Source organism: Salmo salar, chromosome 19, assembly GCF_965601325.2.
Source record: "Salmo salar chromosome 19, fSalSal1, whole genome shotgun sequence".
Lineage (NCBI taxonomy): Eukaryota > Metazoa > Chordata > Actinopteri > Salmoniformes > Salmonidae > Salmo > Salmo salar.
Genome location: NC_138309.1, coordinates 45,580,001 through 45,606,308, shown reverse-complemented (window position 1 = coordinate 45,606,308; position 26,308 = coordinate 45,580,001). Strand labels below are relative to the sequence as shown.

The 26,308-nt window shown below is 43.1% G+C and overlaps 1 protein-coding gene across 2 annotated transcripts in view; it reads left to right on the top strand.

Moving 5' to 3' along the window:
* The window catches only part of LOC106578846 (ATP-binding cassette sub-family C member 3), a 74,221-nt gene that overhangs the window by 26,762 nt on the left and 21,151 nt on the right, over positions 1–26,308 (top strand). For both annotated transcript variants that reach the window (XM_014158052.3, XM_014158055.3), the window contains exons 2-8: positions 6,182–6,358; positions 7,506–7,631; positions 10,251–10,382; positions 11,153–11,278; positions 11,619–11,680; positions 11,948–12,079; positions 25,839–26,078. In XM_014158052.3, the coding sequence (XP_014013527.1) occupies positions 6,182–6,358; positions 7,506–7,631; positions 10,251–10,382; positions 11,153–11,278; positions 11,619–11,680; positions 11,948–12,079; positions 25,839–26,078 (995 nt within the window). The remainder of the gene's footprint in view (positions 1–6,181; positions 6,359–7,505; positions 7,632–10,250; positions 10,383–11,152; positions 11,279–11,618; positions 11,681–11,947; positions 12,080–25,838; positions 26,079–26,308) is intronic.

The following is a 26,308-nucleotide window of genomic DNA, read 5'->3' as shown; positions in this document are numbered from 1 at the left end:
ACGCAGATGAGCAGGGACCCTGGGAATCTTTCTTTTGGTGTTTTTCAGAGTCAGTAGAAAGGCTTCTTTAGTGTCCTAAGTTTTCATAACTGTGACCTCAATTGCCTATCGTCTGTAAGCTGTTAGTGTCTTAACGACCGTTCCACAGGTGCATGTTCATTAATTATTTATGGTTCATTGAACAAGCATGGGAAACAGTGTTAAACCCTTTACAATGAAAATCTGTGAAGTTATTTGGATTTTTACAAATTATCTTTGAAAGACAGGGTCAAAGGGACGTTTCTTTTTTGCTGAGTTTATGTAGCTAGCTACCTGTAGTAGGCTAGATAGCTAGCTGGCTATGAAGAGGCGCTATAGGCTAACACTACTGGCTAACGTTAGCTAGCTAGCCAGCTACCTTCACAACAAGACATCGTGGAACGCCTTGAGGTACGGTAAGTGGTAAGTATTTACGGTAAGTCATTTCTCATTTGGATGGTGCATTGAAATAATTACCTGGATAACTAGCATTGGTTATTTATTTTCTACCACAAATAGCTAGCAAGCTATGATGGACTGAAGTTACCATTAGTGATCCCCTGTGGAGTATGTGGCTATTCAAAAACAAGGGAATTATCTGAAAGCATGTCATCAGAATATATAGTGTAACATCACATGTACAATATAACATTTTGTAAAACATTGGCCCTGCTCTCACACTGTGTGTGTGTGTCTGTGTCCGTCTGTTTGTTTAGGAGTTCCAGATGTGGCCGCAGGAGAGTAGTGTAGGTATCCCATATCAAATGTATTTATAAAGCCCTTCTTACATGAGCTGATGTCTCAAAGTACTGTACAGAAACCCAGCCTAAAACCCCAAACAGCAAGCAATGCAGGTGTAGAAGCAAGGTGACTAGGAAAAACTCCCTAGAAATGCCAGAATTTAGGAAGAAACCTAGAGAGGAACCAGGCTATGAGGGGTGGCCAGTCCTCTTCTGGCTGTGCTGGGTGGAGATTATAACAGAACATGGCCAAGATGTTCAAATGTTCATAGATGGCCAGCAGGGTCAAATAATAATAATCACAGTGATTGTCGAGGGTGCAACAGGTCATCACCTCAGGAGTATATAGTAGTACCATATCAGGTACTACTACTTGGATAGAGAGGAGGCAGAGGTTGTAAGCATAGAGGTAGGTACTGTGCACTCTGTTTGAAAGTCATTAGGGAAAGGGAGATACCTAGTCAGTTGTACAACTGAATGCATTCAACTATAATGTGTCTTCCGCATTTAACCCAACCCCTCTGAATCAGAGAGGTGCGGGGGGGCTGCCGTAATTACAAGTCAAATACATGTGTGTTTCTGAACGAAGAACCATGCTGTCTTGTTGACAATACGACCTGGCGACGCAGATTACGGTTCGATTTGAGCAGGGCGCTCCTCCCTCACCGCTTTTGCCTGTTCACGTGACGGGCCACAGCCCGGTGCACCCTGGTCCAGCTTAATTAAACTCCCTCAGTATAAGGGCTACTCTACAGCATGGTAGTGTCCACAGTAAAATGAAATCTAATTCTATTCATATTGTAGTCCCATGATCCTCTTGTATGTGCCATTTTGTTTATTGCAAGTCAAGCTGTTGTTTGCATGCCAGTAAATATTGTAAATGTTACAGTATTGAATCCCACAGGGGACAGTACCAAAGATTGTAAGGGACAAGATGACCATTCTTCCAATGGTCTGCACTTGGCTACTTCCCTTCATGGACTAAAGAGCAATGGATTTGTACAATTGGTTAGTCTAGTTCTGTGTTCCTCTTTCTTGCCAAATGGGAGACAGTGAACAAGGTCATCCCTACCTGTGCTATAACGCCTCATTGAACTATTCAATAAGACAACACTTGGGTAAATTGTGAATGAATGATTGGTTATGACAACATGCACTAAACCGGAGCATACAGTTATTGTGAACAATAACAAAACACTAGGATATCGGAATTGAATTGGACATTGAAAATCTGTGTTTTTAGGTTTCCATCCATGCTAACCTTCTTTTTTTTGTTGCATAATTTGTGCTCCATTTTCACAGGCGGTTCTGGCTGATGACCTATGACCTGTCTCTGGATCTGATAGAAACTGAAAAGGAATATCAGCCCCAATGATAGTACTGATATTTGTAACTGTACTGATGAGGAGGAAGAGGGCAGGATTATCCATTGTCCCTGAACTGCTTGACGTGTTCAGTCAATTACAGCGCCACTTTGTTCCCACTAGTCACATGTTCAGTAACATGCTGACCATACCGGACACGTCGCGTGCGCGAGCGTTGCAAAATAAATTTAGAAATCCATGTTATTCAATTATTGCACCCACGCTGCTCGCATGCACGCGCCAACGAGCGTCTGCGTTGCCAAGGGCTAAAATAGAAGTAATTCCTATTTCTGACGCAGATTGCGCTGCAAGTCCTGCTTCTCCCATCTCCTCATTGGTTTATAGAAGCAGGTTACCACGTGACGTCTCCTCATTGGTTATACCCACGTGGGTGTTTGAAAGACAAAATGTTTTGCCGGTTGTCGTGGTAATACTATGATGAAAGTGTAGATGTCAATCACCATGTAAGTTCAAAGATGAAAAAGCCTGGAAGGAGGAGAGATGACTAGAAATGATTCGGTTGACAGTTTTATGTGTGGATTAATTGTCGGAGTAGAGGACCTTGTGCATTTCAGGTAAAATAACAACTCAATGTTTATATCCCAGGACAAATTAAATAGCAACAGCAAGCTAGCTAAATAGGACAAATTAGCTAGGAAGTGCAAGCTAACTAGCTAAATTGCCATACATGTTTAATGCTTTTCGACCTGTCCCCAAATGAATGTCATTGGTTCAGAGTATATATTTATGCACGATGGCGCACGCGCGCAGCCGGTTTGGGTTCCGTGTAAGATGTCCTGCTAACATAACAACAATATAGACATGTTCTTGCTATTCAATAAGTTTCTGCAATCCTATGTGTTGGAAAACGTTATCAAGGAAACCTACGGTAGTCGAACACTTTGTAGATAGTAACTTGTTTTGTTGAACACAAGTGTTTCTAAGAACAAGAATGACTGTTACCTTTAGGACAATGTATCTATCACAGGTCACCAAGGGTACAGTAATGTATATCCTTAATAAAATCATGGGTGATGGATAATTGTGCATGCCTCTCATTTTCCAGCATAGCAAAGATTATCTGCGTTATTCAGTGTGTGAGTGTATATAGTACAGCTTCACCTCATCCTCTTCTTGTTGTCCCAGGTCATAGTAATCACAACAAGGAAATTAAATGGCAAACATGAGAAATTATTTGTCATTTAAAGCATTTTGTTTTTAAATGTGACAGTGTTGTACTGGATAGTACCATGGAAATGAAATATTAAACACTCTTTGCTATTTATTTCTCAAATTGGCAGACATTATCCATACTCAATCATGAAAATGATAATGCATTTTATAACTTTGAATTTTGTCACAAAAAAATGCATACCCATTGAGGAAAAGGTATTGCAAACATGATGTTGATTTTATAATTTGCGCATTAGAATTTAAGGTAGAATTAAGTCATCTGTAGACTTCTAGTTAATGTGTATGGTGTTGAGAAAATGCATGATTAGGGCACACACACCCCTCATAGGTGTGTTGACAGGCAGAAACATAGGCAGCTGTGTTTTATCTGGGGGTGGGCCTCTTTCTACTCTGTTCACTCTGAAACACATTCACCACTGGCTGGTCCTGAAACGCATTCACCACTGGCTGGTCCTGAAACGCATTCACCACTGGCTGGTCCTGAAACGCATTCACCACTGGCTGGTCCTGAAACACTGCAGATATGGAGTTTGAACAATATCCTGTCTCTGTGATATAGCTGCTTCCTTTTAGCTATTGATGGTAACAAAAAGCTTCCATACTCTCCTGTCTCTGTGATATAGCTGCTTCCTTTTAGCTATTGACGGTAACATTTACATTTACATTTTAGTCATTTAGCAGATGCTCTTATCCAGAGCTACTTACAGTAGTGAGTGCATACATTTTCTTTATTTTATTATTATTTTTTCTCCATGCTGGTCCCCCGTGGGAATCGAACCCACAACCCTGGCGTTGCAAACACCATGCTCTACCAACTGAGACACACAAAAAGCTTCTATACTCACACAGGTTTTTGGGATTGTTTTTCAGGCCTCACAAAACTGCTAGCACTTTGGTTCTGTTTAGGTATGCTATGATGCAGCAGGTAGCCTAGTGGTTAGAACATTGGCCTAGTAACCGAAAGGTTGCTTGATCAAATCCCCCCAGCTGACAAGGTAAAAATCTGTCGTTCTGCCCCTGAACAAGGCAGTTAACCCACTGTTCCTAGGCTGTCATTGTAAATAAGAATTTGTTCTTAACTGACTTGCCTAGTTAAATAAAAAGTATAAAAATGCCTTCATAGCACTGACATAGCAACTGTCATTAGGAGTTATAACTGACTTAGACTGGCAAGTAACCTTATTTGCATACTGTAAGTACACCAACCTGTAATATATTTAATTTATTTGCCCAAATTTGATTAAAAGGACATAAACCCTGACAGAAATATAATTAGACGTAATTTGTGTTCATTATGAGTCCCAGCCTTGTTGTCCAGTCTCACTGACTCTGTTTTAATTAACTTAACTCCATTCTATATTAAGATAGCTAACTATGACCATAGGCAATAAATACAGAAATATTCAAGATATTGTTCAGCATTCACATTTGTTACATAGTTTTTAGCCTGAAGTGCAAAGATCCTGCCTTTTCACAGAGGTCTTTTGAGGTAGCCTGTGAAATAGTGATTTGTATATGCTTCACTCAATTGCTTAGATGTCATTTTAAAGCAGTATTTGTTAGCACTGTCTGATACTACAAACCACAAGATGAGTAGACGTGTGATGGTGGATCATGCTTTCCGTTGTGGCGCCAGACATTTTACCAGCAACATTTTAATTTACTGTACGCATATGCGTTGGGTGAGTAACCTGATTAGGACGTCCACCCACGGTGCTCAGAATGACAGAAATCCCCTTTAGATGATGGTCATTCATAATAACAGTACATGCACGTCTAGTGTGCGGTAATTCTTACCTAATTCTGATGAGCACTTTGAAGATGTTTGAATGACTGTCCACATTAACTTTTTCTCAGACAACAAGACAAGTAACCAACATCAAAATCACTAGCCTGTCAATCTACTGTCCCCCATAGAAGAAATGTTTACCTATTCTATTGGTCAGCTTGTCGAGAAAGAAATAGCCTATTCCAAACAGACTCTGGGACAGTTGTGGGAAAATATATCCCCAAATTTAGGACAGCCTCAATTTGTCGGGGCATGGACTCTACAAGGTGTTGAAAGCGTTCCACAGGGATGCTGGCCCATGTTGACTCCAATGCTTCCCACAGTTGTGTCAAGTTGGCTGGATGTCCTTTGGATGGTTGACCATTCTTGATAAACACAGGAAACTGTTGAGCGTGAGAAACCCAGCACACCTAGCTTTCTGTATTTTAATTTCAGCTTGGATCCATTTCAAGAAGACATGCAATACGATTTGAGCATATTATTTAAGCAGCATGGGATTAAATATGCTGAGTTTGAGAGTAATGCTGTTTTTGTTTAAGTATCTCAAGAAGCTTCCCAATGTCTCCTTGAGTTTCTCTACTTAGTTATTAGTGTCCATGATGCAATCCAACCCCCAAAGCTGTGCTTTTCCCCTCCATGGAAGTCTACAGGACTATCTCTATCTACGTAATAAGTAAAGTAGCAACCGTAGAAGCAACCGTAGAAGTTGTAATAAGAGAGAGGATTTTAATGTCTGCGTGCATGTCTCCCCCTCTCGGCTGTTGAGCCAGCTGATGTCATGCAACATTCCACACGGTTAAACATGACCTGGGGTCAGGGGTCAGAGAGGAGAAAAGTGGCTTGACTACTGATAATATACAATACTGGTGGTCTGGGAGGTCAAACAAGACCTGGGTAAGTTCTTCATGACACCCTATTCCATAGGCTTGTACAGTGCTTTTCTTCTGGCCATATTGTCCTCATAGGTTCTGACTATAGGGTAATTCACATAGGCCCCACTGGATATTTGTTTGATGATTTTACATTTTACAGGGTATTGGTCTCATCCCATTGGTCGCCATATTATTTGATTCCAGGAAGCCAATCAGACGTTCCACACAGACAGCCCAGACCTGCCGGAGTGTTTCCAGCTGTCAGTGCTGTCATGGCTGCCTTGTGTGTACCTGTGGCTGGCTTGCCCCCCCTACCTCTTCTACCTCCAGAGGAACAACATGGGTTACATCATGATGTCTGTCCTCAACAGAGTCAAAACGGTGAGGGACCACACACTGGGCTGCTCTCTCTCTCTCTCTCTCACCACACACTGGGCTGCTGTCTCTCTCTCTCTCTCTCTCTCTCTCTCTCTCTCTCACCACACACTGGGCTGCTGTCTCTCTCTCACCACACACTGGGCTGCTGTCTCTCTCTCTCTCTCTCTCTCTCTCTCTCTCTCTCTCTCTCTCTCCACCACACACTGGGCTGCTGTCTCTCTCACCACACACTGGGCTGCTGTCTCCATCGCTCTCTCTCGCTCCGTGTCGCTCTCCGTGTTGCTCTCTCCCTTTGTCTCTCTCTCTCTCTCTCTCTCTCTGTGTCTCTGTCTCACCACACACAGGGCTGCTCTCTCCATCTCTTTCTCTCTCTCCCTCTGTCTCTCTCTCTCTTATCTCTCTCTTTTTCTCTCTTTCTCTCTCTTTTTTTCCCCCCCAGGACATAGACATATCTGATATTGGCAGAGAGTTTAAATTCTTGTTAATCTAACTGCACTGTCCAATTTACAGTAGCTTTACAGTGAAAGAATACAATGCTTTTGTTTGAGGAGAGTGCACAGTTATGAACTTGGAATGTATTAATAAACCAATTAGGCACATTTAGGCAGACTTGATACAACATTTTGAACATAAATGCAATGGTTCATTGAATCAATTCCTTTCAAATAGTATCAAGAATATGCATGTCCTTGCTTCAGGGCCTGAGCTACAGGCAGTTAGATTTGGGTATGTCATTTTAGGCGAAAAAAAAAAAAAAAAGGTCCGATCCTTAAGAGGCTTTAGTTAATCCACGATAAGGGAATAGTGGGAATGTTTATCAGACAGGCTAATTACCAGTACTAGGAAACGGAGCAGACATGCATGGTTGTCTCTCTGGTTCTCTCTGTTTCCATCTCTCTCTGTCTTTCTCGATGTAATCCTGTTCGGTGCCTGAGATTAATTTCCTGTGTCGTGCCCATATTAGATTAGTTAGTTGATCCACGATAAGGGAATTGTGGAAATGTTTATCAGACAGGCTAATGACCAGTACTAGGAAACGGAGCAGACATGCATACAAGCTTGTTCAGACACTTTAGATGTGTTTTGAACAAATGACTCCTACTCAGTTTGGGGTCTCTGTCTTTCTCTCTATCTCCCTCTCGTCCTCTAGGTATTTGCGTTGGTGTTGTGGATCGTGTGTTGGACAGATCTCTTCGGCACCTTCAATGAGTTGCATCAGGGACACACACAGCCGCCCATCTACTTCGTTACCCCGCTGGTGGTTGGCATTACCATGGTACGCATACACGACCAACAGGACCTGGCATTGTAAACATACAGTACAGCGTTCAACTCACTTCCTGGAAAAAATACCTTATTTTTGGGGTCTTGTTGCTTAGGGACAGGACAGTTCAACATTTACTGGGGTGGTCCAAAATAGGGGAGGGTTGTCAAATTAATTTTTTTTCGTGTTTTTTTGTTCATTTTATTGGTCACGGGAGGGTGGTGTGTTTTTATTGGTCACGGGGGAGGGTAGTGTGTTTTTAATTGGTCACGGGGGAGGGTAGTGCGTTTTTATTGGTCACAGGGAAGGGTAGTGCGTTTTTATTGGTCACAGGGAAGGGTAGTGTGTTTTTATTGGGCACAGGGGAGGGTAGTGTGTTTTTATTGGGCACAGGGGAGGGTAGTGTGTTTTTATTGGTCACAGGGGAGGGTAGTGTGTTTCTATTGGTCACAGGGTAGTGTGTTTCTATTGGGCACAGGGTAGTGTGTTTCTATTGGGCACAGGGTAGTGTGTTTCTATTGGTCACAGGGTAGTGTGTTTCTATTGGGCACAGGGGGAGGGTAGTGTGTTTCTATTGGTCACAGGGGGAGCGTAGTGTGGTTTCTATTGGGCACAGGGGGAGGGTAGTGTGTTTCTATTGGTCACAGGGGAGGGTAGTGTGGTTTCTATTGGGCACAGGGGGAGGGTAGTGTGTTTCTATTGGTCACAGGGGAGGGTAGTGTGGTTTCTATTGGGCACAGGGGGAGGGTAGTGTGGTTTCTATTGGGCACAGGGGGAGGGTAGTGTGTTTCTATTGGTCACAGGGGGGAGGGTAGTGTGTTTTTTTTTTCTTGATTTACATTCGCCTTTTTCATGTTTTACTATATAATTTATTTCATAATCTGCTTGCATGCACCTCCCCTATATCAAGGTGTTTTGGTACTTCCCTTATGCACTCCTTTACCAGTCTAACTTTTACTATACCACAGGTCAATATAGTTTACCAGTCTAATTAACTAACTTTTACTATACCACAGGTCAATATAGTCTACCAGTCTAACTAACGTTTACTATACCACAGGTCAATATAGTCTACCAGTCTAACTAACTTTTACTATACCACAGGTCAATATAGTCTACCAGTCTAACTAACGTTTACTATACCACAGGTCAATATAGTCTACCAGTCTAACTAACTTTTACTATACCACAGGTCAATATAGTCTACCAGTCTAACTAACGTTTACTATACCACAGGTCAATATAGTCTACCAGTCTAACTAACTTTTATTATACCACAGGTCAATATAGTCTACCAGTCTAACTAACGTTTACTATACCACAGGTCAATATAGTCTACCAGTCTAACTAACTTTTACTATACCACAGGTCAATATAGTCTACCAGTCTAACTAACTTTTACTATACCACAGGTCAATATAGTCTACCAGTCTAACTAACTTTTATTATACCACAGGTCAATATAGTCTACCAGTCTAACTAACTTTTATTATACCACAGGTCAATATAGTCTACCAGTCTAACTAACTTTTACTATACCACAGGTCAATATAGTATACCAGTCTAACTAACTTTTACTATACCACAGGTCAATATAGTCTACCAGTCTAACTAACTTTTACTATACCACAGGTCAATATAGTTAACCAGTCTGTTCTATCCTGCCCTCTATCCACCATTTATAGTGGTAGGTGGATAGTTTGTCCAGATCTCGTAACGGCTAACTTGCATACAAATGTTTCAATATGAATCCACACAAATAGGAATAGCTGATAGGCAGCTGAGATGAAAGAACAGTGAGACGTGCAGCTCAAGAAGCTCCAATACGAGCGGCTATTCCTCGCGCACCTAAAACCTAACGCTTCAAACCGTGATATCGAAATGCCCAAAGTCGGTATGCTTTGCTTATTGGTTGTGTTGTGGCAATGGGAGGGTAGTCCCCAAAGAAACCTGTTGGTGTTACATTCGGTGCATACAGTATATTTCATATAATTAGAAATATAGATGTTCAGCATTTTGATTCTAACTTCCTCCTAGCTGATGATTTGTATGCAGACTTCTCTGATCGTAGTGTAATGAAACAGGCAGGGAGAGGGAGCTCGTCTGTGGTGGTCGGCGAACCCTCAACCTTCTGGCCAGTAGCCCTGCGTGGCATCGACTGCCACAAAAGCATGCTGAAGTGGCAGAGTTGATATCCATGTTTATAAACACAGGCTCACTACGGTTCTTGTTATTTGTGGCCGTAAACATTATTTGGAGTTAATTCTATGAGGGCGGGAGGTTGTGCTTGAGGGGGGTGTATGTATACATAACTTGTCAGAGTCAATCCATCATCCATGTATCATTATGTTGGTAGAAGATTAGATTGTCATTGTATACCAGTAGCCTTAACAGTATGCTACGCTGTAGAAAGTAAGCCCATTGAGCATGCTGTTATTCACAGGAATCATTGTGGAGCAGTTGCTGTGTTGGTTCACAATGGTTTCTCTCTCTCTCTCATACCCTATGTATAAGTGAGTGAAGGAGAGTGAGTGAAGGAGAGTGAGCTGAGATGGTCCTTACATGTCCGTTGTGTTTCTGTGCTTATCTAAATCGTGTTAACTCAACCCCTCCCTCTCCTCTCTCCCTCAGTTGCTAGCTACGTTTCTGATCCAGTTTGAGAGGTTGAGAGGGGTCCAGTCTTCAGGGATTCTCTTTATATTCTGGTTCCTGTCGGTGCTGTGTGCCATCGTGCCTTTCCGCTCCAAGATCCTACAGGCCAAGGTGAGATCAAGGTTTCCCCTAACTTGTACTTTCTGATGTCTCCATCTGCCTCCAGCTCTCTCCTTCATCCCTTGCCTCTCTCAAAAGGGGTTTACCGCCCCCCTCCTCCATCATTGTCTCCCTCTCCTCCCTCCTTTCCTAGCTAAAGAACTTACGGTTGTTTAGGCAAGGACGTTGTTTTGGGGGTTAGGCAAGGACGTTGTTTTGGGGGTTTACGCAGGGACGTTGTTTTGGGGGTTAGGCAGGGATGAGGCTGTGTGGAGAGCAAGGGGGAGGAAGTGCGAGGGAGAGAGACAAAGAGAGGGAGAGAGTTGAGAAATAGTAGGTCTGTTGTCCAATGTTCTGAATTGAATGACATAGCTTGTGAACTTCAGAGCTCTCATTGGCTATTGCTGATCACCGTTCTCAAAACTTGTCGTTGCACATCTCACACTACAAGGGAATTGCAGATTTTGTGCCGATAAAATGAAACAGGTTTGAAAATATCGGGACGTCTGGGACTGCTCAGACTGGATCGGTAGCCTCCGATTGTGTCTCCGACCCGCTCACATTAAACGAGCGTTGGTGACGGCCGCCCGCCCCGAGTAGGCAACGACATGGGGGACTGTGTCTCAGATCTCCCAAACCTGTCTGGGACAGACAAATCGGGGCCACAATCATGTAGTGTTCACCCAGCTTTAGTGTCTGTCAAACTCCTTTTAAGAAATGGCTTTCATGACGAAATGTCCTCCAACGGGTCAATGAAGTATTTCTCCTGTCTTGTGTTTCAGAATGAGATTCCAGACAAGCTGCGTTTCATCACCTTCTATCTCTACTTCACTCTGGTTGTATTACAGCTGATCCTCTGTTGCTTCAACGAGAAACCTCCCCTTTTCTCCAACGTAGACACAGACCCCGTGAGTCAACACACACGTGTGCGCGCGCGCACACACACACACGTTTATTTTACTATCCTTGTGGGCACCAAACAATTGATTCCCATTCAAAATCCAATTTTTCCTAACCTTAACCCCAAATCCCTAACCTTAACTCCTAACCTATAACATAACCCGTAACTCTAATTGTAACCCTTGAGCCTAAAATAGCATTTTTCTTTGTGGAGACTGGCGAAATGTCCTCACTTGTCTGAATATTTTCTTGTTTTACTATTCTTGTGAGGACTTCTTGTCCCCGGAAGGATAGGCCACAATGTGTGTGTTTTTTTACTATCTTCTTACTCTGTTATTTTCTCCTCAGAATCCTTGTCCTCAATCGACCGCTGGCTTCCTCTCCACAATGACCTTCTGGTGGTTCACTAGGTAAAACCATTTCCCCCATACACACATGCATAACATGTATGTCCCGTTCATCATTGTGTCTGTCCTATATATTTGTATGGCTTGTAGCTACTTCATATTCACGTATGTTATTCCGACAATTAATCGGTACATTTGATCAATAATGAATGGAACTCTAAACAGCAGTCTTCTCTCTGTGCAGTGGTTTCTTGGATACTGATAAAGTATTTTCCCGGAACCCTCTCTTTACAAAGTTCCACTAATGCGTTGTGTCCCTCCCTGTCCCAGCATGGCCATCAAAGGCTATAAGAACCCCCTGGAAGCCAAAGACCTGTGGTCACTGAACAAGAGGGACAGCTCAGAGGAGGTCGTCCCCAAGCTGCTGAGAGAGTGGGACCTGGAGCAGATCAAGGCTCACAGGTAGGGAGGGAGACCACTAGCGGTTCTGGGGGGGCAGTGCCCCTGTGACAACAGTTTTGGACCCCCTTGTGGCCCCCCTAAATGTGGAGTATGAAATAATTTTTACATAACAATTTTTTTGCTATCGTTCTTTTTTTTACATCCGTTATTAGACAGTGCCAACGATGATGATTATGAACATAGTCTTTTGCCTGCTAATGCCTGCAATGCAGTGAAGAAAACGATATGACAACAATAACGTCTAATGTAACTGGCCCCTCTAACAGTACAACTGGCCCCAGCTTGGCCCCCCCCCCCCCCCCCCAGTTGAAATGGTCTAGAACCGCCACTGAGGGAGACAGGGAGGGAGGGAGGTGGAGCAGGCCAAAGCTTACAGGTAGGGAGGGAGGGAGAGAGACAAATCTTATTGGTCACATACACATGGTAAGCAGATGTTATTGTGAGTGTAGTGAAATGCTTATGCTTCTAGATCCGACAGGTAATATCTAACACATTCCACAACAAAACCTAATATCTAACACATTCCACAACAAAACCTAATATCTAACAACTCCACAACAAAACCTAATCTCTAACACATTCCACAACAAAACCTAATATCTAACACATTCCACAACAAAACCTAATATCTAACACATTCCACAACAAAACCTAATATCTAGCAACTCCACAACAAAACCTAATATCTAACACATTCCACAACAAAACCTAATATCTAACACATTCCACAACAAAACCTAATATCTAACACATTCCACAACAAAACCTAATATCTAACACATTCCACAACAAAACCTAATATCTAACACATTCCACAACAAAACCTAATATCTAACACATTCCACAACAAAACCTAATATCTAACACATTCCACAACAAAACCTAATATCTAGCAACTCCACAACAAAACCTAATATCTAACACATTCCACAACAAAACCTAATATCTAACACATTCCACAACAAAACCTAATATCTAACACATTCCACAACAAAACCTAATATCTAACACATTCCACAACAAAACCTAATATCTAACACATTCCACAACAAAACCTAATATCTAACACATTCCACAACAAAACCTAATATCTAACACATTCCACAACAAAACCTAATATCTAACACATTCCACAACAAAACCTAATATCTAACACATTCCACAACAAAACCTAATATCTAACAACTCCACAACAAAACCTAATATCTAACACATTCCACAACAAAACCTAATATCTAACACATTCCACAACAAAACCTAATATCTAACAACTCCACAACAAAACCTAATATAGTACCTAATGTACTATAGGAATGGGATGAGAATATTTAAGTATAAAATATATGGATGAGCAGTGACAGAGCGGCTAAGATGCAACAGATAGTAAAGAATAGATAGTGAAGGATACAGGATACAGTATATACATATGAGATGAGTAATGCGAGATATGTAAACATTCTTAAAGTGACATTATTAAAGTGACTAGTGTTCCATTCATTAAAGTGGCCAATGATATCAAGTCTATATGTAGGCAGCAGCCTCTCTGTGTTAGTGATGGCTGTTTAACAGTCTGATATTTTTGAGATAGAAGCTGTTTTTCAATCTCTCAGTCCCAGCATTGATGCACCTGTACTGACCTCGCCTTCTGGATGGTAGTGGTGTGAACAGGAAGTGGCTCGGGTGGTTGTTGTCCTTGATGATCTTTTTGGCCTTCCTGTGACATTGGGTGGTGTAGGTGTCCTGGAGGGCAGGTAGTTTGCCCCTGGTGATGCGTTGTGCAGACTGCACCACCCTCTGGAGAGCCCTGCGGTTATGGGCGGAGCAGCTGCCGTACCAGGCGGTGATACAGCCCGACAGGATGCTCTCAATTGTGTACCTGTAAAAATTAGTGAAGGTTTTCGGTGACAAGCCACATTTTTTTTCAGCCTCCTGAAGTTGAAGAGGTGCTGTTACACCTTCTTCACCACACTGTCTGTGTGGGTGGACCATTTCAGTTTGTCTGTGATGAGAACACCGAGGAACTTAAAACTTTCCACCTTCTCCACTGCTGTCCTGTCTGTGGATATGGGGATGCTCCCTCTGCTGTTTCCTGAAGTCCACGATCATTTCTTTTGTTTTGCTGACATTGAGTGTGAGGTTATTTTCCTGACACCACACTCCGAGGGCCCTCACCTCCTCCCTGTAGGCCGTCTCGTTGTTGTTGGTAATCAAGCCTACCACTGTAGTGTCGTCTGCAAACTTGATTAAGTTGGAGGTGTGCGGTGGCCATGCAGTCATGGGTGAACAGGGAGTACAGGAGAGGGCTGAGAACGCACCCTTGTGGGGCCCCAGTATTGAGGATCAGCGGCGTGGAGATGTTGTTTCCTACCTTCACCACCTGGGGGCGGCCCGTCAGGAAGTCCAGGACCCAGTTGCACAGGACGGGGTCGAGGCCCAGGGTCTCAAGCTTAATTAGTTTGGAGGGTACTATGGTGTTGAATGCTGAGCTGTAATCGATGAACAGCATTCTAACATAGGTATTCCTCTTGTCCAGATGGGATAGGGCAGTGTGATGGCGATTGCATCGTCTGTGGACCTATTGGGGCGGTAAGCAAATTGGAGTTGGTCTAGGGTGTCAGGTAGTGTGGAGGTGATATGATCCTTGACTAGTCTCTCAAAGCACTTCATGACGACAGAAGTGAGTGCTACGGGGCGATAGTAATTTTGTTCAGTTATCATAGCTTTCTTGGGAACAGGAACAATGGTGGCCATCTTGAAGCATATGGGGACAGCAGACTGGGATAGGGATTGATTGAATATGTTCATAAGCAACACCAGCCAGCTGGTTTGCTCATGCTCTGAGGACGCGGCTAGGGATGCCGTCTGGGCCGGCAGCCCTGCGAGTTAACACATTTAAATGTTTTACTCACGTTGGCCACGGAGAAGGAGAGCCCAAGTCTTTGGTAGTGGGCCGTATCGGTGGCACTGTATTGTCCTAAAGTGCGCAAAGAAGTTGTTTTCATTTTTCTGGGAGCAAGACGTCGATGTCCGCGACGGGGCTGGTTTTCTTTTGGTAATCCGTGATTGTCTGTAGACCCTGCCACATACGTCTCTTGTTTGAGCCGTTGAATTGTGACTCCACTTTGTCTCTATACTGACGCTTTGCTTGTTTGATTGCCTTACGGAGGGAATAACTACACTGTTTGTATTCGGTCATGTTTCCAGTTGCCTTGCCATGATTAAATGCGGTGGGATGTGCTTTCAGTTTTACGTGAATGCTGCCATCAATCCACGGTTTCTGGTTAGGGAAGGTTTTAATAGTCACAGTGGGTACAACATCTCCTATACACTTCCTTATAAACTCGCTCACTGTATTCAATAGTTCTTCCCGGCTGTATGTAATAACAGTTAAGGTTTTCTAGGCTAATAATGTAAGAAATAATACATAAAAAACAAAATACTGCACAGTTTCTTAAGGACTAGAAGTGAAGATGCCATCTCTATCGGCGCCATCTTTCCTCATTTAGATGGGGGGGACAGGCCAAGGCTAGGAGGGAGAGAGTGGGGGAGTGTGAGGCAAGGGATGTAGGGAGGAACAGAGGGAGGGAGACAGGAATGTGGAGCAGGCCAAGGCTCACAGGGAGAGAGGGAGGGAGACAGGAATGTGGAGCAGGCCAAGGCTCACAGGGAGAGAGGGAGGGAGACAGGAATGTGGAGCAGGCCAAGGCTCACAGGGAGAGAGGGAGGGAGACAGGAATGTGGAGCAGGCCAAGGCTCACAGGGAGAGAGGGAGGGAGACAGGAATGTGGAGCAGGCCAAGGCTCACATGGAGAGAGGGAGGGAGACAGGAATGTGGAGCAGGCCAAGGCTCACAGGGAGAGATTAACATCCACATGAACATTGGGTACCGTTGCTCAATTTCCTTAGTCTTTCCTGGAATGGACACATTCTATTTGGTGATTCTTATCTCAAAGCCTTCCAATGATTGCACTACTTCTAGGTACAAAGAAAGAGAAACCTGCAAATTTCAATAACATTTTTTAATTATTAATTTTTTACTGATTTAAAAATCACTTCCCTTCTTTCCTTATTTTCCTTTTTACAACAATATTGACCCAGTAGTATGAATGTGTAGAGAATGGTTTCTCATGCTCATGTTTAAAGTTACACAGCCTAAGTCAACAGTAGTTTCCCCTTTCAACTCTTTCCCAGAACAGTTGAGAAATCAAATCAAATTTATTTATATAGCCCTTCGTACATCAGCTGATATCTCAAAGTGCTGTACAGAAACCCAGCCTAAAACCCCAAACAGCAAGCAATGCATGTGAAAGAAGCACGGTGGCTAGGAAAAACTCCCTAGGAAAAACTCCCTAGAAAGGCCAAAAACCTAGGAAGAAACCTAGAGAGGAACCAGGCTATGAGGGGTGGCCAGTCCTCTTCTGGCTGTGCAGGGTGGATATTATAACAGAACATGGTCAAGATGTTAAATGTTCATAAATGACCAGCATGGTCAAATAATAATAATCATAGTAGTTATCGAGGGTGCAACAAGCACGTCCGGTGAACAGGTCAGGGTTCCATAGCCGCAGGCAGAACAGTTGAAACTGGAGCAGCAGCACGGCCAGGTGGACTGGGGACAGCAAGGAGTCATCATGCCAGGTAGTCCTGAGGCATGGTCCTAGGGCTCAGGTCCTCCGAGAGAAAGAAAGAAAGAAAGAGAGAAAGAGAGAATTAGAGAGAGCATATTTAAATTCACACAGGACACCGGATAAGACAAGAGAAATACTCCAGATGTAACAGACTGACCCTAGCCCCCCGACACATAAACTACTGCAGCATAAATACTGGAGGCTGAGACAGGAGGGGTCAGGAGACACTGTGGCCCCATCCAATGAAACCCCCGGACAGGGCCAAACAGGCAGGATATAACCCCACCCACTTTGCCAAAGCACAGCCCCCACACCACTAGAGGGAGGTCTCCAACCACCAACTTACCGTCCTAAGACAAGGCCGAGTATAGCCCACAAAGATCTCCGCCACGGGCAGACAGGAAGACCACGTCAGTGACTCAGCCCACTCAAGTGACGCACCCCTCCCATGGACGGCATGGAAGAACACCAGTACGCCAGTGACTCAGCCCCTGTAATAGGGTTAGAGGCAGAGAATCCCAGTGGAGAGAGGGGAACCGGCAAGGCAGAGACAGCAAGGGCGGTTCGTTGCTCCAGCCTTTCCGTTCACCTTCACACTCCTGGGCCAGACTATACTTAATCATAGGACCTACTGAAGAGATAAGTCTTCAGTAAAGACTTAAAGGTTGAGACTGAGTCTGCGTCTCTCACATGGGTCGGCAGACCATTCCATAAAAATGGAGCTCTATAGGAGAAAGCCCTACCTCCAGCCGTTTGCTTAGAAATTCTAGGGACAATTAGGAGGCCTGCGTCTTGTGACCGTAGCGTACGTGTAGGTATGTACGGCAGGACCAAATCAGAACGATAGGTAGGAGCAAGCCCATGCAATGCTTTGTAGGTTAGCAGTAAAAATGAGTTGTCTTTATGAGCTCTGAGTACTGGAGTGTACGTGTGCGAGCGTGCAGTGTGCAGTACCTTTTGTTAGGATAGAAACCACTGCAGTGTCCAGCACTTTTTGAGCATTTAATATGAGGAGTCGGTGTCTTTTCATCTCTATTCTTGGTCAGAAAACACAATAAGAGAGAGAAATCACACAGTTAGCAAAATTACGTAGAAAATACATATTTTATAAGTATTTTCCAGACATTGATATCACGTCCGTTTTAGGTGCTAAATGAAAAGGTGAAAATACGTATTTTCAAGACGTTGAAATACGTATTTTCCGGACGTTGAAAATAGGTATTTTTCGGTCATTGATTCTATGACCAAATTTCTACTGCTGAACATTCTCAATGAAGTAAGCATTATACCACTTTGTCACGAATTCCGCCGAAGTTGGTGCCTCTCCTTGTTCGGGCGGCGTTCGGCGGTCGACATCACCGGCTTTCTAGCTACCGCCGATCTACGTTTCTTTTTCCATTTGTTTTGTCTTGATTGTACACACCTGGTTCCCATTACATTATAATTTATTCCCTATTTAACCCTCTGGTTCCCACATGGTTTTGTGCGTGTTTGTTCTTTGTTTAGTGTTCTAGACTTCTGTGCGCTGGTGTGTTTTTCCCTGCGGTGAAATTATTGTTGTTTCTTTTCGAGTGAAGTACGTCTTTTACTCCGTTCTGTGTCCTGCGCCTGACTCCGTCCTACCGCTGCACACAGACACCTGACACACTCAATAGGAAAGAGGAGCCAACTGAACATTTCAACAGAATATTTATTGTTGATCCCATCTGTCACATTTTTTCAAAAGCTTTAAAACCTGCATGGAATTCTCCAGTGTTAAAAACAAAAGAAATGATCACTGACGGTGTTACATCAACACTGGTAGTGTTGCATCTATGGACCCATATAGAGTCCGGAATAGTGACACATGGCTTAGTGTAAAGCCTTAATGAAATATTTCCCAGAGTGCCTTGTCTTTCATGTAAATTGTAGAGTTAACACCCATGACTATATTTGTTAGTGACAGAGACATGGTTATTGCATTCCTCCATTTTCCATAAATAACACACATTTTTCTAAATGAATCCAATCCGTTAGATTTTTTTGCACCTCTTACTGAAATGTTTGTTCCAGTTTAGATTCTTTAGGTAGTCTCCTCACAGTGTTCCTAACTCTGGCAGTCATTATGAATGACATTCTGAATGCAAGTTACAGGTGAATAAAAATTCAAATTGTTGTATATCCTAATTCTGTCTGTATTCCAATATGAGTTACACGTCACTTTGCAAGGCAGCACAATGTGACTTGCAGGTAGGGTTGCAAAATTCTTGCAACTTTTTCCAGAAATCATGTTTGGAAGTGTCCTGGAAACGGAAGCAGGAAATCCAAAATCCTTCAACCAGGGTTAGTCTGCAACACCACCACTGCAACACCAAAAATATCAGAAACGTTGAATATCCCACGGAGCACCATTCAATCCATTATTGAAAAATGGAAAGGATATGGCACCACAGCAAACCTGCCAAGAGAGGGCCGCCCACCAAAACTCACGGACCAGGCAAGGAGGGCATTAATCAGCAACAAAGAGACCAAAGATAACCCTGAAGGATCTGCAAAGCTCCACAGCGGACATTGGTATATCTATCCATAGGACCACTTTAAGCTGGGCTTTACAGAAGAGTGGCCAGAAAAAAAGCCATTGCTTAAAGAAATAATAAGCAAACACATTTGGCGTTCGCCAAAAGGCATGTGGGAGACTCCCCAAACAAGGTATGGGACTAAAATTAAACCCTACACCCATTAACCTCTCCACTATACCAACTAACCCAACACCCATTAAAACCTCTATACCAACTAACCCTACACCCATTAAAACCTATCCACTATACCAACTAACCCTACACCCATTAAAACCTCACCACTATATCAACTAACCCAACACCCATTAAAACCTCTCCACTATATCAACTAACCCTACACCCATTAAAATCTCACCACTATACCAACTAACCCTACACCCATTAAAACCTCACCACTATATCAAATAACCCTACACCCATTAAAACCTCTGTAGCAACTAACCCTACACCCATTAAAATCTCTGTAGCAACTAACCCTACACCCATTAAAACCTCTATACCAACTAACCCTACCCCCATTTAAACCTCTCCACTATATCAACTAACCCTACACCAATATTCCACTACTTGGCCCTATCTGTTCCTGCACCGACCGGCAGCCTGGGAGGACGGGATACTATTGTTCAACACACCTTGTAACTCTTCTGAAGTAAAATGTTGTACACCCAAGTACTTCTCTATTGTCTGTGTTTTACGTTACATTTCTGCAGTACAGTTGACAACCATGGCTATGCATGCTAAGAAACCAACCTTACTGAAACGCATGTTATTCCTATCGCTCTCTAATGGCCTAGGCATACTCACAGGGATCCTCTTAGGATCCCTCGCACTGGACATATCTTCCTCTACTACTCTTTTCACAGCCACCCATTCTAAAACAGACTGCCACTCTTTGTTTTGGGTTGCAGTGGTTTCAGTAGCTGTGGTTGCTGACATGTATAATGTTGAATCCCCAGTTTACACAGACACACTTGCTTTGATTAAGGCTACTGGTAGTAAAAACAGAACAGTAAAGGGCCAGGAATACCACACATTACATGTTTTACTTTAGAGAAGCTTCCATTTAAGAAAACCCTCTGTGTTCTATTAGATAGATGGCTCTCAACTCTGTATGTAGATGACACTGTTATGCACGCTATTGCCCCTACGGCTGACCAGGCTTTGTTGGAGCTGCAATCAAATGTTGTCCTTGATGATTTAAAATTGGTACTTATTGTGGGAAAAATATTTCAAATTTATGCATTACATAGTTCTTTCATCTAGCAGGTTCCCACCATAAAGTACAGTGCATTTGGAAATTATTCAGAGCCCTTGACTTTTTCCACATTTTGTTACATTACAGCCTTATTCTAAAATTGATTAGATACATTTTTTCCTCATCAATCTGCACACAATACCCCATAATGACAAAGCAAAATAAAATGTATATATTTTTTTGCAAATGTATAAAAATAACTGAAATATCACATTTTACATAAATATTGAGACCCTTTACTCAGTACATTGTTGAAGCACCTTTGGCAGCGATTACAGCCTTCGAGTCTTCTTGGGTATGACATTGCAAGCTTTGAACACCTGTATTTGGGGAGTTTCTCCCATTCTTCTCAGATCCTCTCAAGCTCTGTCAGGTTGGATTGGAAGTGTTGCTGCACAGCTATTTTCAAGTCAGGGCTCTGGCTGGGCCACTCAAGGACATTCAGAGACTTGTCCCAAAGCCAGTCCTCCGTTGTCTTGGCTGTATACTTCGTCATTGCCCTGTTGGAAGGTTTACCTTCGCCCCATGAGGAGTGGCTTCCATCTGGACACTCTACCATAAAGGCCTGATTGGTGGAGTGCTGCAGAGATGGTTGTCCTTCTGGAAGGTTCTCCCATCTCCACAGAGGAACTCTGGAGCTCTTTCAGAGTGACCATCGGGTTCATGGTCACCTCCCTGACCAAGGCCCTTCTCCTCTGATTGCTCAGTTTGGCCGGGCAGCCAGCTCTAGGAAGAGTCTTGGTGGTTCCAAACTTCTTCCATTTAAGAATGATGGAGGCCACTGTGTTCTTGGGGACCTTCAATTCTGCAAAAATGTTTTGGTACCCTTCCCCAGACATGTGTCTTGACACAATCATGTCTTGGGCCTCTACGGACAATTCCTTCGACCTCATGGCTTGGTTTCTGCTCTGACATGCACTGTCAACTGTTGGTTCTTATATAGACAGGTGTGTGCCTTTCCAAATCATGTCCAATCAATTGAATTTACCACAGGTGGACTCCAATCAAGTTGAGGAAACATCTCAAGGAAGATCAATGTAAACAGGATGCACCTGAGCTAAATCTCAGGACTCATAGCAAAGTGTCTGAATACTTATGTAAATACTTTTTTTATTTTTATAAATTTGCAAAAATTTCGAAACCTGTTTTTGCTTTGTCGATATGAGGTATTGTGTGTTAATTGATGAGGAAATATAATTTAATACATTTTACAATAAGGCTGTAACGTAACAAAAGGTTGAAAAAGTCAAGGGGTCTGAATACTTTCCAAATATACTGTATCTGGGCTTTTGGATTGACAATAATTTGACATTTAAAAACATACGGATGAGCTAGTTTAGAAGCTGAGATTTAAGTAGGCTTCGTTTATAGAAAAATCTTTCCTCTCCCTAAACAGCAGGAAGCAGATTGTATAGTCAATTTTCCTGCCAGTTCTTTACTGTGGTGACAGCATTTATCGGAATGCAGGAGCCACCACTCTTAAAACTTTGGATGCTGTCTACCATAGCGCCCTTCACTTTATTGCAAGTGACCGTTTTAATATGCATCAATGCATCCTGTATCAAAAGGTTGGCTGGTCCACATTAAAGTCCCATAGATGACTTCATTACTCCCTTTTTATTTCCAAAGCTCTGCTACACAACCGTCCGACTTACCTAACTTCACTTCTAGGTAACTACGCCTTCAGGTTTAGTGCCCCCCCCCCCCCATTTTTGGAATAGCTCCCTACATCTTGACACTCTGTTGTCTCTAGGGCAGTTTAGGACTTTCAATGTTGAATTAATTTAATGAGAATTGCAACTGTTTGGATTGAATGTAAATCATTTTATTTGTGGTGTTTGAAGATGTGTTGATTCTGTCATTTGGTGTTCATTTTGAATTTGTTTTATTGTGGTCTCATTGGGGTCCCCTGAATAAATAAAAGTTAACAAAAATACAAAATGGGGTAAATCTAGGCCCTTAAAATAAGACCTTATGTAAATAAATAATTTAGTTGAATAATGTTTTTTTTATGATAACATATTCGCTTAGGATTTCACTTGGTGAAGTTCATAGGACCGAAAATGGATGAATTCAACAACCATATGTCTGTCACTAACAAGTATAGTCATGGATGGTAACTTTACAATTAACTAGAAAGGCAAGGCACTCTGGGGAAATATTTTAATAAGGCTTTACACTAAGCAGTGTGTTAATTTAACACTGTTCTAGTGTCTATATGGGTCCACAGACCCTTCCATTTCATTTATTTTTTACAGTAGAGAATTCGCTCTGTAGCTAACAGGGAAGAAATTTTAGGGCGAGCACGGCACATGACTGGGCCGAGCTAGAACAACTTGTGAAGTTGCTTGAGCAGTTCGCAATCCATACTGACCAACTTCAAACTGACAGCCAGTCACTGTCTGATGCAGTGCTGTGCTTTCTCAACCTTGAGGCATACTTGCAGTCAACCACTGTTGCAAAACAGTTGGCACATGTCCTCCTGAAGTCACTGTGTGAGCACTTCGCATGCATACTGAATCCTCTGGCAGCCAACTTCGATCCAACCCCTGCAGCAGCTTGCCTGATGGGTCCAAGTGTGTCTCTGACACTTTGATCAACAGAGATGGAGCCACTGATGAGGGAAGCAAAATCTTTTGTACTTCAGCAAATCAGAGAGTACAGACGTGGAGCAGCAGGACCCCAGGAAGATGAATCCGGCAAGCATCTTGACCAAAGTGCATTAGAAATATAGCTTCCTCACATCAAAGATTGTGTCTGTGGTCATTGTCCAGCCAGAGGGTCATCCTGGCACGGCATTTAGTGCCCTCTGTGAGCTGCAGAAATACCTGGAAGAGGTAAAGGGAGACATGTTTCGAGAGTCCCTTCTCCAGTGCTGGCAGGCTGTTTATCCAAAGCTGTGTCCTGTGGTACTGGATCTGGTTTCTGCCCTTGCATCCCAGGCGTCATTGGAGAGAATATTCCGCCTGTCATCAGGCTTGAGAAACCGAATGAACACTTCTCTAGAACGCAGAGTCTTCTTGAAGATAAACCAGAAAATACACACACACACACACACACACACAAAGCTTTCTGGCTGTGAAATTATAGGTGTGTGAAGAAGTGTTGTGCTTATGTTGTTGCAGCTGTTTTTCTGAACTCTATTTGAAAACAGTCAGTCTCTAATATTACATAAACATGTCAAAGGACTTAATTTGTCTTTGTCACGTATAACGGTAAAGATACTTGATTATTCTACTGAAGTGAAAAACACATTGGATTGGTGTAAACATGGGCAAGAGAGTTTCCTCACACCATTTTATTATTGCACCAGTCACTTATACTTTAAATCCAAGTCACACTAGGATTGATTTCAGTGGAGGCTGCTGAGGGGAGGATGGCTCATAATAATGGCTGGAATGGAACTAATGGAATGGCATCAACCCATGTGTTTGATGTATTTGATACTATTCCACTCCAGCCATTTCCACGAGCCCGTCCTCCCCAATTAAGGTGCCACCAACCTCCTGTGATTGATTTACACTGAGTATACTAAACATTAGGAACACCTGCTCTTTCCATGACATAGACTGACCAGGTGAATCCAGGGGAAAGCTATGATCCCTTATTGATGTCACTTGTTAAATCCACTCCAATCTACTCCGGTCCAGACCTCACCAAAACAAAGACTGAGGACCCCCCCCCCCCCCCCCCACCCCCCTCCAAAGAAAAGGACGTCAAATGCTTAGTGGGCATGCTAGTATCAAAGACTGAATTCATTCACAGTACAGATCAGTAAGAAATATAGAACATTGGTACAGTGTTCACATCTTGCTTTCCAACAGGCTGCTGCAGTGAATGAAAAAGACTGGAACTTGCCTGGAAAGCAGTGGAGTGAAAGTCTGGCTGTCAGACCCTGGCTGGTAGCCAGATTAAACCGTCTTTCTGCTCTAAACAGAAACTACCTGCTTTCTCTCTGCCATTTTTTATAAAACATTTCAATCCTACCATCTTAATAATTTATTGGATTTATGTTTTTCTCAAAGTGAAAATATAAATTGTCTCCCTTTTAACTTATCAAAGCAAGCAGTTGGCTACCACATAAACCTTTAACCAGAAAGCTTGTCAAACAAACTTGCTAGAGCATAAACATTTAGCCCAAAACAACTTTCTGCTTCAGGTTGTCAATGCCACAGCCATGGGCCCCACAGTTCCATTGCTTCAGCTTGTGAAGGCCACACAGCCATGGGCCCCACAGTTCCATTGCTTCAGCTTGTGAAGGCCACACAGCCATGGGCCCCACAGTTCCATTGCTTCAGCTTGTGAAGGCCACACAGCCATGGGCCCCACAGTTCCATTGCTTCAGCTTGTGAAGGCCACACAGCCATGGGCCCCACAGTTCCATTGTACTTACATTGTATTTTACTATCACTGACTTTGCAGCTGGCTGCATTGACAAATGTTTTAGTAATGACGACTGTGAGATAGTTATGTACGACAACCATCTTAAGATGAATGCACTAACTGTAAGTTGCTCTGGATAAGAGCGTCTGCTAAATGACTCAAATGTAAATCTCTGGTCCAAAATCACTTAACACCAGCTTGTCTGCTGAACTCCAACCTCTGTTGTTCCACACATTCTCTCAAACAACAAACCATGCCCCCATTTGTGTTCAAAAGGTTTTTAGTGCTCCAAAGATTGAGAGGTGAAATTACAGTACCATTGAAAATACTGCAATTATTTCCCCACCCACATTTTACCACAATGCATCATAATTTACAGTATGCTGCAGTAAACCTTTCCTTCCTCCCTTCCTCCCTTCCCACCCACCCTCCTTCCCTTCCTTCCTTCCTTCCGTCCTTCCTCCTTCCTTCCTTCCTTCCTTCCTTCTTCCTTCCTCCTTCCTTCCTTCCTTCCTTCCTTCCTTCCTTCTCCTTCCTTCCTTCCTTCCCTTCCTCTTTCCCTTCTTTCCCTTCCCTTCCCTTCCCTCTTTCCCTTCCTTCCTCCCCTTCCTTCCTTCCTTCTTTCCCTTCCCTTCTTTCCCTTTCTTTCTTTTTTTCTTTTCAGTTTCCCTGCCAAGTTCTGTCTGGTTTACCTTCTGTAAACAGAAGGACCAGTAAAGTTATATGAAGGAGAGGCCTAAGCCTGTAATTGGGGGTGTGACCGAGGGCTGTGTTTCATTGATTAATCCCCTGTTGAAATCTAACCCCTTCACATTCAGATCTCTGGGAGAAAATCACACAAACATATACAATATATCTGCTAACTTCAAGGAAAAAGTTGAATTTGATGAATGCTTCTTCTACTGGAAACTAATTTCCTCACATTTTCTCCACAGTGCTGAGGACCGGTCCACCCAGGCTCTGTACTCCAAGCCTCCGCCAGCGGGAGAGTCCAACCACGTAGGGGGGGAGAACAGTACTGAGGAGGTGGAGGTGTTGCTGTCCAAAACGAAAACCCACACAAAGCCCTCCTTCCTCCGCTCCCTCATCAAGGCTTTTGGACCCTACTTCCTCATCGGATCTGCCTTTAAACTCCTACAGGACCTCATCACCTTCGTCAACCCACAGCTCCTCAGGTAAGTAGAGCACTACGAAGCATTATAACCCCTTATGAAGCTGTTTGAAGCTTATATGTCAAGATGAACACACTGAACGTGGCCTGAATACAATTTGAAGTTCTGAGTAAAGATAAAGATCTGTGAGATATTTTAATATAACTGCTGTAGTTCCTCTATCAGACCCATCATAGGAGCATTTGTTTCCTTGTAACTTTACAGGGTGAAAGGACAACATTGTTCCTCTCACT